The following is a 13,298-nucleotide window of genomic DNA, read 5'->3' as shown; positions in this document are numbered from 1 at the left end:
AGCTGGAATCTCCAATACCAGCTCTGCCTGTCACTAGGATCAAAAGCTGTTTGTTCATTTGTATAAACACATATGACGTGACAGCTGAAATGTGGCGTGCACTGAAAGCGGGGGGAGGCAGTCATGTAATCTGGGTATATAACTCAGAGAAAAATCGCTCAGTCCACAAAACAGACAGCAGCAATGTAAGTTTTCCCTATGCTATTCTACTGCAGTCTTGCTTATGACCTGGCAGAATTATTTTGATGGGTAAGAGGAGAGTTTGGTTTCCATGAACATGCATTCTTTGGCCATGATGCTATGACTGCCAGCCAGCAAATAAGCCCATTATTGTCAGTGGCAGTGGTTGTAGCTTTGAAGTTGTGAACTTCTGTCTTCTAGAAACTGCTCTGAGACAATCAGTTCTATTCAATGTAACAAGCAGCCATCAGACAGCAGTATCTTTGGGTCACTCCCAGATCTGGAAAAGATTTGAACACCTGATATATTGTTAATAGTGAAAGGTTCCATCTCCATTAGCAATCTCCTGTACCACTTGTCAAAGTGATTTTGAAACCATGGCTGTTGGTGGCTCTGGGATTTTAAATGTCACGGCATCTGTAATGGGGTTTTGAGAACATTTCTTCCCACATACTGTTTCATGAAGTCCCTTCTAAGTCTCATTGAAAAAACAAACAATAATTCCAACTGCCTAAGATGCAAGACCCACAGGGGAAGGCAGCAAATTCTACAACTTAATTTAAATTGCTAAGAAAGTTAGAATTAAATAACACACTTTAAGAATTAGCAGAATCCAATCCATAACTGTTCAGAAGGCTAACATTTTACCAAGTGTGTATATAAACACTTGCTAGATAAAACATCACCACTTGAATTTCTGATTAAAAGATTATGAAGCATGATATCAGAGATCTATTTCAGCAGTTTAGGACCCATTACTGCTTCTATTAATTTCAGTGATTAAACTCCGATTGACTGTAATAGAAGCAGGATCAGTCTTTCACAGCAGCAATTTCTCACCAGGTAAGTGAGAGAAGTAGGCATTTTAAATACTTTTATGTTTCAGAGGAACAGAGACCAATTCAGCTCCTGCTGAAATTAACAGAAGGGCTCCCACTGACTTCAATGGAATTAGATTGGGTGGGTAGTATAATCTGCACAGAGATAGCTCATTTCTTCCCACATATCTTGACCCCAGGCACAAACAAAACAGGAATAAACAGTTTAGCAATTTAAAAATATCTGATTAACTCAGTTCTAAATTATATCTACAATTTCACACACATCTGCAGCTCCTAGTTCTGACCAGGCCTGTAAATTAATGGGTAATCTGGAAGATTTCAATCTAGAGTTCTTCTACCCCAAACTTTTGGGTCTGTACATCTTAAAGATTGGGACCATTTGATTCCAGATTGGGGTTTGATCTTGGAATGCCTCAAATGCTGTAGCTATCTGGGTCTAGGGTTTTTTGTTGCCAATCTCCGTGAACACAGAAATACCCAAATACCATGAGAAAAAGCAACTTTTGCAGCATGTCTAGCCACACCAGAAGCAGGAAATACCAGGAGTCTCATGTCATGAGAAAATTTGTTCTTATGAACTTTCCAGGCCAATTTTGCAGACCCAACGTGTTGGGAGAGTTCAGAGAGGCAGCAGGACTTCTAGTTGCTAATTTGACTGAAGCCAAAATTCTGAGAAGCCAGATTATGATCTCATTGACAATGGGCACAAGCTGGTATAATACAGGCAGAAACGTGGTGTCATAGAGGAGAAGCATGCTTCCAAGTTCTTATTAGGGTCACATCCTCTTCCTAACTTCAATTAATAATATTTAATGATAATATATTTATAATATTTAATAAAAAATGAGCTTGTCTGAATTTTGTACATCACTGTTAGATGCTCAAGGTCCACATCTAGACTGTTCTTGCAGTAATGTGAACACCAATATTGTCCTAAGCCAAAAAGTGATCATTAAGATTTCCAAAGGGACTAATAGTTTTCAGTATACAACCCCAGAAACCTGAAAGGGACCTGATTTTCAGACAGTAGGTACTGAATAGTTTCAAAAAGTGAGGGCCTTTTTGAAAATGAGTCTTAAATTGAGCACCCAAAAAAATCTTTAAAAAAAATTCCTAACCCTTTCAGAAGTCTTAGTCTCAAAGGAGTCATTCTTGCATATAACGGGAGAAGATAAGAACAGCAAAGCACCCTCAGATTGTATTTTTTTTATGGGAACTGAGAGCAGCCCACACTTAGTAGGACCCCAAAGTCTCTCCAAAGTTTAATGGTACTAAACTAATCCTGCATCCTCTTAAAAGTATCTACAGTGTTAAATGATACGGTATGGCACTGAATTCTGGAAACTGATCCCTTTTTGTACAGAGAAATAGTTTCTTTTATTGGTTTTAAATTCATCTGCCCACAAAAAATTGCTTCTGGGACAATCTAAAAACAGGGACTTCATTTTTTATTGTAACCTCCACTGGCTTAAATGCCATTAGATTTCCTTCTGCTCTCACTGTTGCCAGGCTAAATCATCTTAGTTTAACCAATATCCCTTCTTACATAAGGACCAACATTTTTCTAACCCTTTAAATGCCCTGTTTTGTAGCTTTTCAGTTTCAAATGAGTGGGGGGGGTCTATCCAACTTGAGGAGGCAGACAACAAATTTTGTGGGGAGATCATGGGGCCAGTAGCCATTTTCATGGGCTGGTTTTGGCAGCTCCCCCCCCCCAACACCTCTCTTTGGCTGAGAGGCCCCAGTGGCCCCCACCCCTCTCTGCTTATTGGTTCTGAGGGCTGTCTGTCATGCAGTCCTGCCCCTCACCACTGATTGGTCAAGAGGGGCAGGGCCACATGACAGGCAGCCACTCTGCCAATCAGCAGCAAGGAGCAGGGCTGGCAGCCATCTTGGGCTCCATTTCATGGTTGCAGCCCCCTCGCCCCCAGTGGGCTGTGTGGCTGAGCCACAGTGCTGTGAGAACCGTTGGCTCCCTCTGGGGAACCAGGATTTTTTTTTTTTTTTGCAGATTTTGCTGATATTGGCCAATTTCATGGGTAATGCCAGGTGTCACAAAATCACAATTTCTGTAGGTCCCTACAAATGAGTCTTCAAATGAGGCTTCCAAAATTAGACACTTGCATGTCCATAAAACACATTGGTATCATTTGCTTTCAGTTCTAAGAGTAGGCTGCAGCCTGTCCCAAACTCACCTAAATACTCTCCTACAGCTAGAAATCTTGAGCCTGCTCCTTAACTGCTATGAACAAGCAAATTCATAGATCTGATCCCACACATCAGTTCTGAATCTGTGTGTACTGGAGCAACTTGGCATGTGGACTACAACATCTGGCTCCCCGCAGATTCAAAAATTTAACTCCAGGGGTGTGGTGGCAGTATTAATTGTGGCAGCTTCCAGAGCCAGGCAATTATTACTGCCACTGCCCTCCTGCTGCCACATTTCCAGGCCCATGGCAAGCCCCACAGACTAGATTGAGCAGGTTGAGCATCACCGCTGTACACAGATGTAGAGGTAGTTCATCCCACCTCATCCCATCTACCTCCATCCTGCAGTACTTATCCCAGATATGTATGTTTGAGCCCAAAGGGGTGCAACCCTGGCAGGCCTTACATAGCCTCAACTTTCTTAATAAAGCCAACTGAGGTTTACACATTCAGCAGCTTATAGGACTGATCCAAAAGCACATTCACTGCACAAATGTAACAATGATTCCTGTTTGCCTATTATAAGTCTGAAAAGTAAATAATTCTCAACCTCATTTACTTACCATACAGTAAAACACCATGGCACCACCTCCTGTGTTTACAGTAGAAATGCAATGCAGTAAATTTGGTAGGATTTCTCTTTAAAACAAAAAAAACCCCCTTGGATCTGCATGGTTTATATGTCACTGAGTATCAGATTATTTTAGGGGGTAGGGAAGGAAAATCATTAGTTAGGTCAGTTAGGTGGCCAAAGAGACCTAGAAGTATTCATAATTATTATGAAGGCAGGTCTCAGTCATAGGAGAAAAGTTCATAGTAAAAGTAGAGGAAACCAGGGAAGGATAATTAGTTGGAACAGTCCTGAAAAGTCCATCTACAGGGTCCAACCCTTGCCTGCCTGATTTACTTAGGCGAGTCTCATTGAAGTCACTGAGGCACTCACATTAAAAAATACAGCAAGATTTCACCCTAATATGTCAATATTAGGCAAAATACTCACCCAAACACTTCACCATTAAACACACAAGTGGTTCCATCCCTGTTGACTTCAATGGGACTAGGCACATGCTTAATGACAAAGCACACGCTTTGCTAAACAAAATATCCTTTTGCTATGGAGTCATTCTGATTGTAAGTTCCAGCACGTTTCCTTATGACATCATCTTTGTGCACAATAATTACCTGGTCCTTTTTGAAAGGAGGTCGAAGTTTCTCATCTGGTAACTTTTCCTTTTTAGGTTCCACTTTAACCTCTTTTTCTTCCCCCTTTTTATTTGTTAAGATGAAAATATCATTCTACCAGCTGCCCTTCCAGCTCTGATTTGCCAAAGCGGTGATCACATACCCAACTGGTGCAGATGTGCCCACATCTCCATCGTGTGCTGCTGTGCCCACATCTCCATGTGCAGCTGTGCTTGCTTTTCCCAATTTAGGGAACTGTGCTCCCACACCCCTTCTTGGACCTTTGTGCTCACTTCTCCCTCATGTAGCATTGTGCTTGAGTAACCCAGCAGAGAACGCCCCCAGCTGTGCTTGCTTCTATCAACAACATACGCTTATTCAGTGTTCTTCGCACATAGCTCATGTATCTTTTGCATCAAACTCTGCTTTTCTACTCCTCACAGGCTATTGCTTAAAGCAAAAGAAAAAGGTGGCAAAATGCACAAAATTCTGAACATGCCAGGTTTTCCTTCATAGGGTTTCAAAAGCAGCATACGGAGCATTTAAGTGTGTCATGCATTGCATTATTGATAAGTGGAAGCAAGGAGTTTTAGTAAAAAGAAAGAAATCAAATACTGATTGTAGAGAGCATTAGTAGTTTAAATGCAGGAACAAAACTGTGAGCAAATTCCAATCCTGTGGTTTTTTTCTTGCATTACATTTCTCACAAATCACAGGCCTCTTGTTTGGTGCAAAATGTTTACTGTACCTGTTTCCTTAGGAAGGCTGTTTGAGGCTTTTCCTCTTGTATTTTCTTCTCTTTTACCTGTTTATCTTGTACTTTTTTGTCTTCAATTTTTTTCGCTTCTATCTTTTGTTTTGCTTTTAATTTCTCTGCCTCTATCTTAGCCTTTTCTTCTGCTTTCCTCTTCTCTTCTACCTTAGCCCTCTCCCTTTCCTCAGCTGCCTTCCTCTCTTCCTCCTCCTTTGCCCTCTTCCTTTCCACAGCTGCCCTCCTCTCTTCCTCCTCCTTTGCCCTTTTCCTTTCCTCAGCTGCCCTCCTCTCCTCCTCCTCCTTTGCCCTTTTCCTTTCCTCAGCTGCCTTCTTCTCCTCCTCTGCCTTGATCCTCTCCCTTTCCTCAGCTGCCCTTTTCTCTTCCTCTGCTTTTGCTCTTTCCTCTGCCTCAATCCTTTCTTTTTCTTGGGCTGCTCTTCTCTCTTCTGCTTGAATTCTCTCTCTTTCTTCCTCAGCTTTTCTTTGCTCCTCCTCCTTTATCCTCTCCCTCTCTGCTGCTTCAAGCCTTTCTTTTTCCTCTGCTCTTTTCTTGTCCTCCTCAGCTTTTTGCTTTTCCTCATCCCTAAGTTTCTCATAATCAAGAACAAGAGTGATATTTATGGCCTCCTCACTTTCTATTTGGGCACTGGTATTATTCTCAGCTAAGGTTTTTGCTTCTAACACATCTTCTTTGCCTATAGTTTCCTTTTCTTTTGTCACCTCTACCTGATTTTCCTCTGTGGGTATCTCCTTTGGTTTCTCCTCCAGCACCTCCTTATCTTTTTCTTCTTTCTTTACTTCTTCTTCTTCGTCATCTTGCCTCCAGCTGTTCCTCTGGTATGATTTGGTAATGGTTTCTGTCTCCTCAATCTCGTAGCGTCCTTGGCGTGTTTCAATTTTTTCCTCTTTCCCCATGGTCTCATCTTCATCCACATTGTTTATCTCTCTGCTGCTTGGTAGTGACAAGCCTCCATCTGTGACCGTTGGGTCAAACTCCTTTTGACGCTCTAGGGCCTCCTGGAGACGTTTCTGGCGTCTTTCCTCCCTCCTTGCTAATCTCTCCAAGAAGGCAGCATCATCATTTGATCCCATTTGTGTGTCTGTAACTGTTGTAGTGCGTTTGGTCTCCTCTTCTACAACACTGTACAAAAACAAAAGCTTAGTCAAACACTCTAACAAAGTATTTGCTGGGTTACTTTCCAGAAATAGCTTTCAGTAAAAATATTATGTAGTTCCTAAAACAGAAGAGAGTCAGATACTTTAAAGATTTATCAAACATTTCAGGGACAACTATCAAATTTCTGTATTTACAGGAGTTTGGGATTTTGTAATGTAATGACTTGCAAAGGGCCATCTATACCCCTCCTTTCCTCCATGCTCCTGACTAAGGAATCCGACTAATGAACTAAGTCAATCCAATACTCACTAATATCAATGAAACTCATTCAATTTACTTCAATAGGCACTGGACTGGGCTGTGGAGCTTTGGTATAGCTGCAAGAGAAGCTGCCCTTAAGAATTCATGCTAAATGTTACATTACACCCACTGCATGCTTCTAGATTCATAGATTGTTAGGGGCTGGAAGGGACCTTGCAGATCATCGGGTCCAGCCCCCCCACTCTAGGCAGGAAGACAACTGGGGTTAGGTGACCCCAGCGAGATGACTATCTAGTCTCCTCTTGAAAACCTCCAGGGTAGGTGACTGTACTGCCTCTAGAGGGAGTTTATTCCAGTCTGGGCACCCTGACTGTGGAGTGTTTCTTGGTATTAAGCCTGAAGTGGCCTTCCAGGAGTTTATATCCATTGGTCCTGGTCTTCCCCAGGGGTGCCCTAGTGAACAGTTGTTCACCGAGCTCTGGATGCACACCTATGATACAGCAGTAAGCCGCCATCAACACCCCTCTCAACCTTCTCTTCTTTAGGCTAAAGAGGCCCAGGTCCCTCAGCCTTTCCTCATATGGCTTGCCTTGCAAGTCTCTGATCATATGGGTAGCTCTTTTCTGGACCCTCTCAAGTTTTTCCACATCCTTACTGAAGTGCAGCACCCACAACTGAACATAGTACTCCAACTACCATCACACTAGTGTTGAGTACAGCGGGGGTATCACTTCCTTAGCTTTACAAGAGATGCATCAGTTGATGCATGCCAGCGTGTTGTTTGCACTGCTGACCACTGCCTCGCGTTGACGGCTCATATTCATGCAAAGGTCCCTTTCGGCCACAGTGCAAGTCAAGCTGTCACCACCAGGCCTGTATGTATGCTGAGGGTTGTTTGCTCCCAGATGGAGCACCTTACACCTGGAAGTGTTAAACTTAAGCTGGTTCCAGTCTGTCCAATTCTTGAGCCTGTCCAAGTCCTCCTGTATCTGCAACCTATCTTCTGGCATGACTACACTGCCCCATAACTTGGTATCATTCACGAACTTTGCCAGTGAGCTTTTCACTCCCTCATCCAAATCATTGATAAAGATGTTGAAAAGTACCAATCCAAGCATGGACCCCTGAGGGACACCACTAGCTACTTCACGCCAGGATGACACAGATCCATTCATGAGAACTCTCTGGGTCCTACCGTGTAGCCAGTTTCCCACCCACTGGACCATTGAGAAGCTGAGCTCACAAGCTTCCAGTTTCCCCACAAGGATATCGTAGGATACTAGATCAAAAGCCTTTTGGAAGTCTAGATATATAATGTCTACCACATCTCCTGTGTCCAGGTGGCGAGAGACCCAGTCATAGAAGGAGATGAGATTGGTAAGACAAGACCTACCCGTGACAAAGCTATACTGAGACAAAATATTTGGAAGTGTTTCATGTGTTTTATGGAGCTCTCCAGTTTGCTTTGATGCATTCTTTTTTGAGCTTTTCCTTATGAATTAAAAGACTCCTGACATACAGCCAAACTCTCACGGAACTTATTTAGCCAATATACAGTTTTTACTCTATTGAGGCCACCTCTAATATTGAGAAAGGTGACTGTTTCTCTTCAAGACTGGCTTTTGGCAACACTGCCCCCAAAATGGCACACAAATGGAGTGAAATGAAATTGTGATTTTTAAGGACACTGGTTCACCAGAAAGCTAAGTTGGCCTAGGAACATAATGCATTACAAGACATGGAAGACCTTTCCAAACAAAGACTGTTGGAACCCTAAAGGATCAGCATTCCCTTAAATTTCTAAGCATTTTATTCTTCTACATTCACTGCCTTTCTAACCACTTTTGCTTTTCACTGAAAATAGTAAATATCTATGATGAGAAATATTACTTTTTCTCCAACTCTCTCATGCTCAATCATAACAGCTCATCAATTACACATAGTAACTAATGGATACAAACAACCTTCCACTTGATATATATATTTGACCTACCAACCTTATCCCACCTAGTTAATTTAGAATTTTACCTCCTTATAAAGATACACTCAAGACAACAACAATACTGTGGGCCTAGTACTACTTTCACTCTGGGCACATCTACATGTGCAATTAATGCTACAAAGTCTTAATGTACAGTAAGCCTTCCCAGGGAGCAAATCTGCTGCCAATGGAATTAGCCCAGTACAGGGCTGCCCCAATCCTACTCTGAACTGCTGCAGCATCCAGGAGGAGCTCCAGGCTCCCCCTGGGAGCTACCCCGGGGGCTGGGAGGGTGCACAGGGCCAGGAGAGCTATGCTAGCTGCAGTGCCAGCTGTTTCCTGGCCCCAGGCACATTGGGAGGTGTCCTGATGTGCAGGGGGCTGGGAAACAGCTGCCACTACAGAGGTCTCTTGGCCCCCTGCATGTGGGGACAAGCCCCATGCCCAGCAGGGCTCCCCATGCAGCTGAGGGCTGGCCTGGAGATATCCCACTTCTGAGGCAGTTCCTAGCCAGGTCCAGGCTGCATGAGAATTTCCCCAAGCAGCCCAGGGCTGGGCAAGAACTGTCCTTTCTGGGGCAGGTCCCAGGCAGCTCCAGACTGGGCAAAGAAATACTCAGGGACCTGCCTCAGAAGCAGAACAGTTCCCATCCAGCTCTGTGGTGGGTAAGGAAATCTTCACACAGTTTGGAGCTGACTGGGAGCTGCCCCAGAAAAGACAGTTTCCATGCAGCCCCAGGCTGCTCAGGGAAATCCCCATGCAGCCCAGGGCTGGCTGGGACCTACCCCAGAAGTGGGACAGTTTTTGGCCAGACCTGGGCTGGACTGGGAAACAGAGAGTTTCCTGTCCCCTGTGGTTCCCTAGTGTTAGTGCTGACCAGGAGCAAACTTGCTCCTGGTCAGCATCTACACATGCGCTAATGTACAGTTTGTTTACTACCTGTATTTACAGAGAGTAACTAGGGCCATAAGAAGCTTCAATCCCTGATTCGATTTGGTGGAGATCCAGCCCAATTCAGTGGCCAAATATCTGAATCCAAATTGAATCAGGAAGCCCTTTAATCTCTGTGAATCAAATCGCAACCTTCCAAATTGATTTGGAGAGATTTGGAAAGATTCAGCAATTTGGATATAGATACAACATTAAATGTTTTTTCTACATAACTCAAGGTAGCAGGCGGTTCATGAATGCTGCAATGCTGCAGCAGATGGAACATCCCACAAGAGCTCAGGGGGCTCCCCAGCATGCTTGGCAGCAAACCTGGAAGTGGACCAGACACACTTCCGGTCCACTTCTGGGTCTTGCAGGGAGTGTGTGGGGGACAGCCCGCAGCATGCTCCCCAGCAGACCCGGAAGTGGACCACAAGTATTTCTGCGTGCTCAGCAGTGAACCCAGAATTGGACTGGAAATACTTCTGGTCCACTTCTGGGTTCGCTGATGAGCACACAAGGCTCCCCCACCCTGCACCTGGTACATCAAGGTATGTAGAAAAAACATTTAAAGCTGTGTCTATGGCCGAATCGCTGATTCTCTGAATCAGCATCGAATCTTCAGATTTGGATTTGGCCAAATCAAATGGGAGACAATCTGAATCAGCTAATCAAATCACTGTCCCCAATTCGGGCTGAATCTGAATCAAATACAGCCCATTTTCACACCCCTAATAGTAACTGCACAGTAAACTAATTTACTGAACAGTTACTGTGTGCACATGTAGATGGTGACTCTTTACCAAGTAAAGCATCTCATTTAGATACACCCAATAAGTGGCACCTTACTCCAGAAACAGGTTTTTTTTAAACCAATGGGAATAAAGTTCTATTTAGAGTAAGGCAAAACATAGTCTAGATCTACTCCCTGAACTCAGGAACATAGGATTGAAAAACACCTAGAACATTACGTCCCGTCCCTAAACACAGAGCTCCACTAATTGCATTAGTGAATAACCACTTAAACTGAAGCTTACCTGTTCTGGGCATTAGCTTCTGGTTTCTCTGTTCCTTGTCCTCCTACATCTTCCTCTTCCTTTTGCCGCAGCCTTTCCTGTCGAGCTCGTCGGCGGCGTTCTCTTGCGGCTTCTTCATCATCATCATCAGTTCTGTGGTAGGCTAGTCTGCAACATACCATTTGAGACAAGTTAATAAAGAGATTGATTCTATCTGCTTGGTAATACTGTGGAAACAATGACAAACAGATTCACAAGAGACAAAGTATGTGTTATGAATGATTCATATAACAATGTTTTGGTAGCATTGAAGTGATGTTGCCATGATGGTCCAGGAAATATGCAATCAAAAAGCTTTTGTTCTGCAACTTAGTTCTGCTGTGTCTGCTTCTCTCTGAGAGACTTGAGAAAGGGTACTGTGATACCCCAAAGATACCTACATCTATCACAACCATGCAGTTGGTCCAGTAAAAGATATCACCCACAAAAATTCTTGCCTCTTGTGCAAGAGGCAAGGTTATAATTGGGTACTGTACTCTATATCCAAAAGCTTGTCTATATGCTTCCCAACTATGTAGTTAGTCCACAAAAACCCTTGCCTCTCATTTTCCCTAGGCCATCACTGTTACAACATCAGCCCAATGCTACCTTGTAGAACAATGGTAACTCCTTCAGTGGCTACCCCATATATGATTTAAAGGGATACTATTGAATCCAAGAGTATAAAAGGCTATTTTAAGAATTTGTCCAACGTTCTGTTTAGCCACATGACCATGGGGGAAAAATGAATGTTTGACCTCATCTTGAAGCTGTTCAACCCTTGACATACCCTTTAGTCAATGTACACTTTTGCAACTGCTGGGGCCAAAACCCCAGCTCTGTAGCTGAAGAGAAATCCTGTTAGAATAATATCCTGTGATCCTGCTAGGATGCACTCATATTTAATTAGATCAATGCTGGGGTCCATCTAACCACATTAAAGCTGGATGTAGCTTGGAAACATTTTATAAATATATGCTAAGTACATTGTTCTTTAATAATTTAGAGCTATTCCACTTTATTTCAGAAGTGAAAAAGAGCTAGGAGGCCCATGTGAGATAACACCTCTTCTGAGTAATTTAAGCTAAGGAGTATTGAACACTTGACATCAACAGATGTGTGAGCCCAGAGCCTGTCAGGACTGGACCACAGGAAATCTCAGCCTCACAGGCAACATAAGGCAAAAATCCCAGTGCTTCCATTTACCTTAGCAAATTACTACAGTGAATTTAATTCTGATTGAAGTGAAAGCAAGAGATAAGCATCCCCATCAATACTTCAAGGAGAAAGGCATGTAGGATGATAAACCTACACTGTTAGCTTTGTGGATAGAAGGTCTTAAAATAAAACCCTAACAGAGGTTGAAACAGCCAACAATGACTAAGATTTAATGAATAAGAAAAAAAGTCAACCCCACCCAGTAGGCACATCACAGGAGGCTGCGTACGTAGAATAAAACAGATGCAGATCTTTGCAGATGGTCTGATTATGCCCTGCAGCATGAATTCTGTCTTTATATTTTGGCATTTGCAACAACAACAATATTTTTAGTTAGCTGTAAAATTATCCAGCCCTCTGGGTTTGTAAGTCTATGAAGCAAGAGATTGCTGATGGCTTCTGGTCTGATACCTTTCCCTAGGCATGACCTTCCTTTCCAAAAAAAAAAGAAAAAAGAAAAAAAAGGAGGGAAAAATGTGGATTCAGCAGAGCTGTGGCCATGGGTAAAGCTGAACAGCCTGCCAAAGCTGGAATGGCAGTTTCACTCCTCTGCAACTTTTTTTGGCATCAGCACACAGTGGCTTTGGTTGTCGCTTTCATGCTCCACCACATGAGCTTTTAACTTTTGCTTTGTATGAAGAGCCCTCAAAGAAAATGAAAATTGTCAGCAGAACAACCATGAATCATGGCAGGGGCAGGAGGTGAATTCAAAGCAGAAGCAACAGGCCATGGAAGACTAGGGAAAAAGCTTTTGTCATTTGCAGTTAGTTTAAAGGGGTTCTAACAACTAATTTAGGTCTAAACTGGGAAGCAGATGAAAGCAATAACAAATTGGTGGGGATCTCCATTATATTCCTGCAAGAGAAACAGACTCTAGGATACAAATGTACTGAAAAACTGACTGCAGAAGACCCAGTGCACAGTGAAAGATTCTCTTTAGTTCTGTTGTAGTCTAGCTGTGAGAGGCGTAATGGTATTTGGGCTTGCTTATTCTGGGGCTCTCTCCATAACCTTTAAAGAGAACACCTAGTAATAACCCTTGAACTGGTAGAAATTTTAACTCCCACCCTATTATTATATAGACTGTTTTCAATAGAGTAAATACATATGTGTGTACAGAATGATACCACGATCAGGTATCAAGCACCATACATAAGGTTAACTTTAGTTATTTTATTTTAGTCACCAGTGTGGCTTCATTAACTGTCTTAAACATTTGACTGAGAGTGGTAATATGAAGAATATTTTATGCAAAAGTCTCTCAAAGTATTTTCCACATTGCATCTTTAAAGGCTGCTTTACTTATCACAAATGCAACCATGCCTGGGAAAGAACTTCATGGCTATTATGAACTAGATACAATGCACAACAGCTCTTAAGAGAAGACCTGAGTTGAAAATGCAGAAGGGATTAAGTAGACAGAATGGAATTAAGCAAGCCCTACAGTTAGGGAAAGTATACTGGTATCCTTTATGGGTCAGATTTTCAATTTGGGCACCTAACTCCCATTATACTTCAACCAGAGAGTAAAGAAAGCTACTGGGGGCGGGTGGGAGGGAGAGGGGGGAGG

The 13,298-nt window shown here is 42.9% G+C and overlaps 1 protein-coding gene across 7 annotated transcripts in view; it reads right to left on the bottom strand.

Annotated features, from left to right (window-relative positions):
* Window positions 1-13,298, bottom strand: part of CALD1 (caldesmon 1) — a 369,831-nt gene that overhangs the window by 42,684 nt on the left and 313,849 nt on the right. For 5 of the 7 annotated variants that reach the window (XM_019515575.1, XM_019515574.1, XM_019515577.1 and 2 more), the window contains 3 exons: window positions 10,493-10,639; window positions 5,161-6,307; window positions 4,413-4,496 (listed from right to left, as the gene is read on the bottom strand). In XM_019515575.1, coding sequence (XP_019371120.1) covers window positions 4,413-4,496; window positions 5,161-6,307; window positions 10,493-10,639 — 1,378 coding nt within the window. The remainder of the gene's footprint in view (window positions 1-4,412; window positions 4,497-5,160; window positions 6,308-10,492; window positions 10,640-13,298) is intronic. The other 2 variants (XM_019515580.1, XM_019515581.1) reach the window with 1 other exon arrangement.

This window comes from Gavialis gangeticus, unplaced genomic scaffold, assembly GCF_001723915.1.
Source record: "Gavialis gangeticus isolate Ggan-Ray unplaced genomic scaffold, GavGan_comp1, whole genome shotgun sequence".
NCBI lineage: Eukaryota > Metazoa > Chordata > Crocodylia > Gavialidae > Gavialis > Gavialis gangeticus.
Note: the sequence above shows the minus strand (reverse complement) of the source record. Positions and strands in the feature narration are given on the sequence as shown.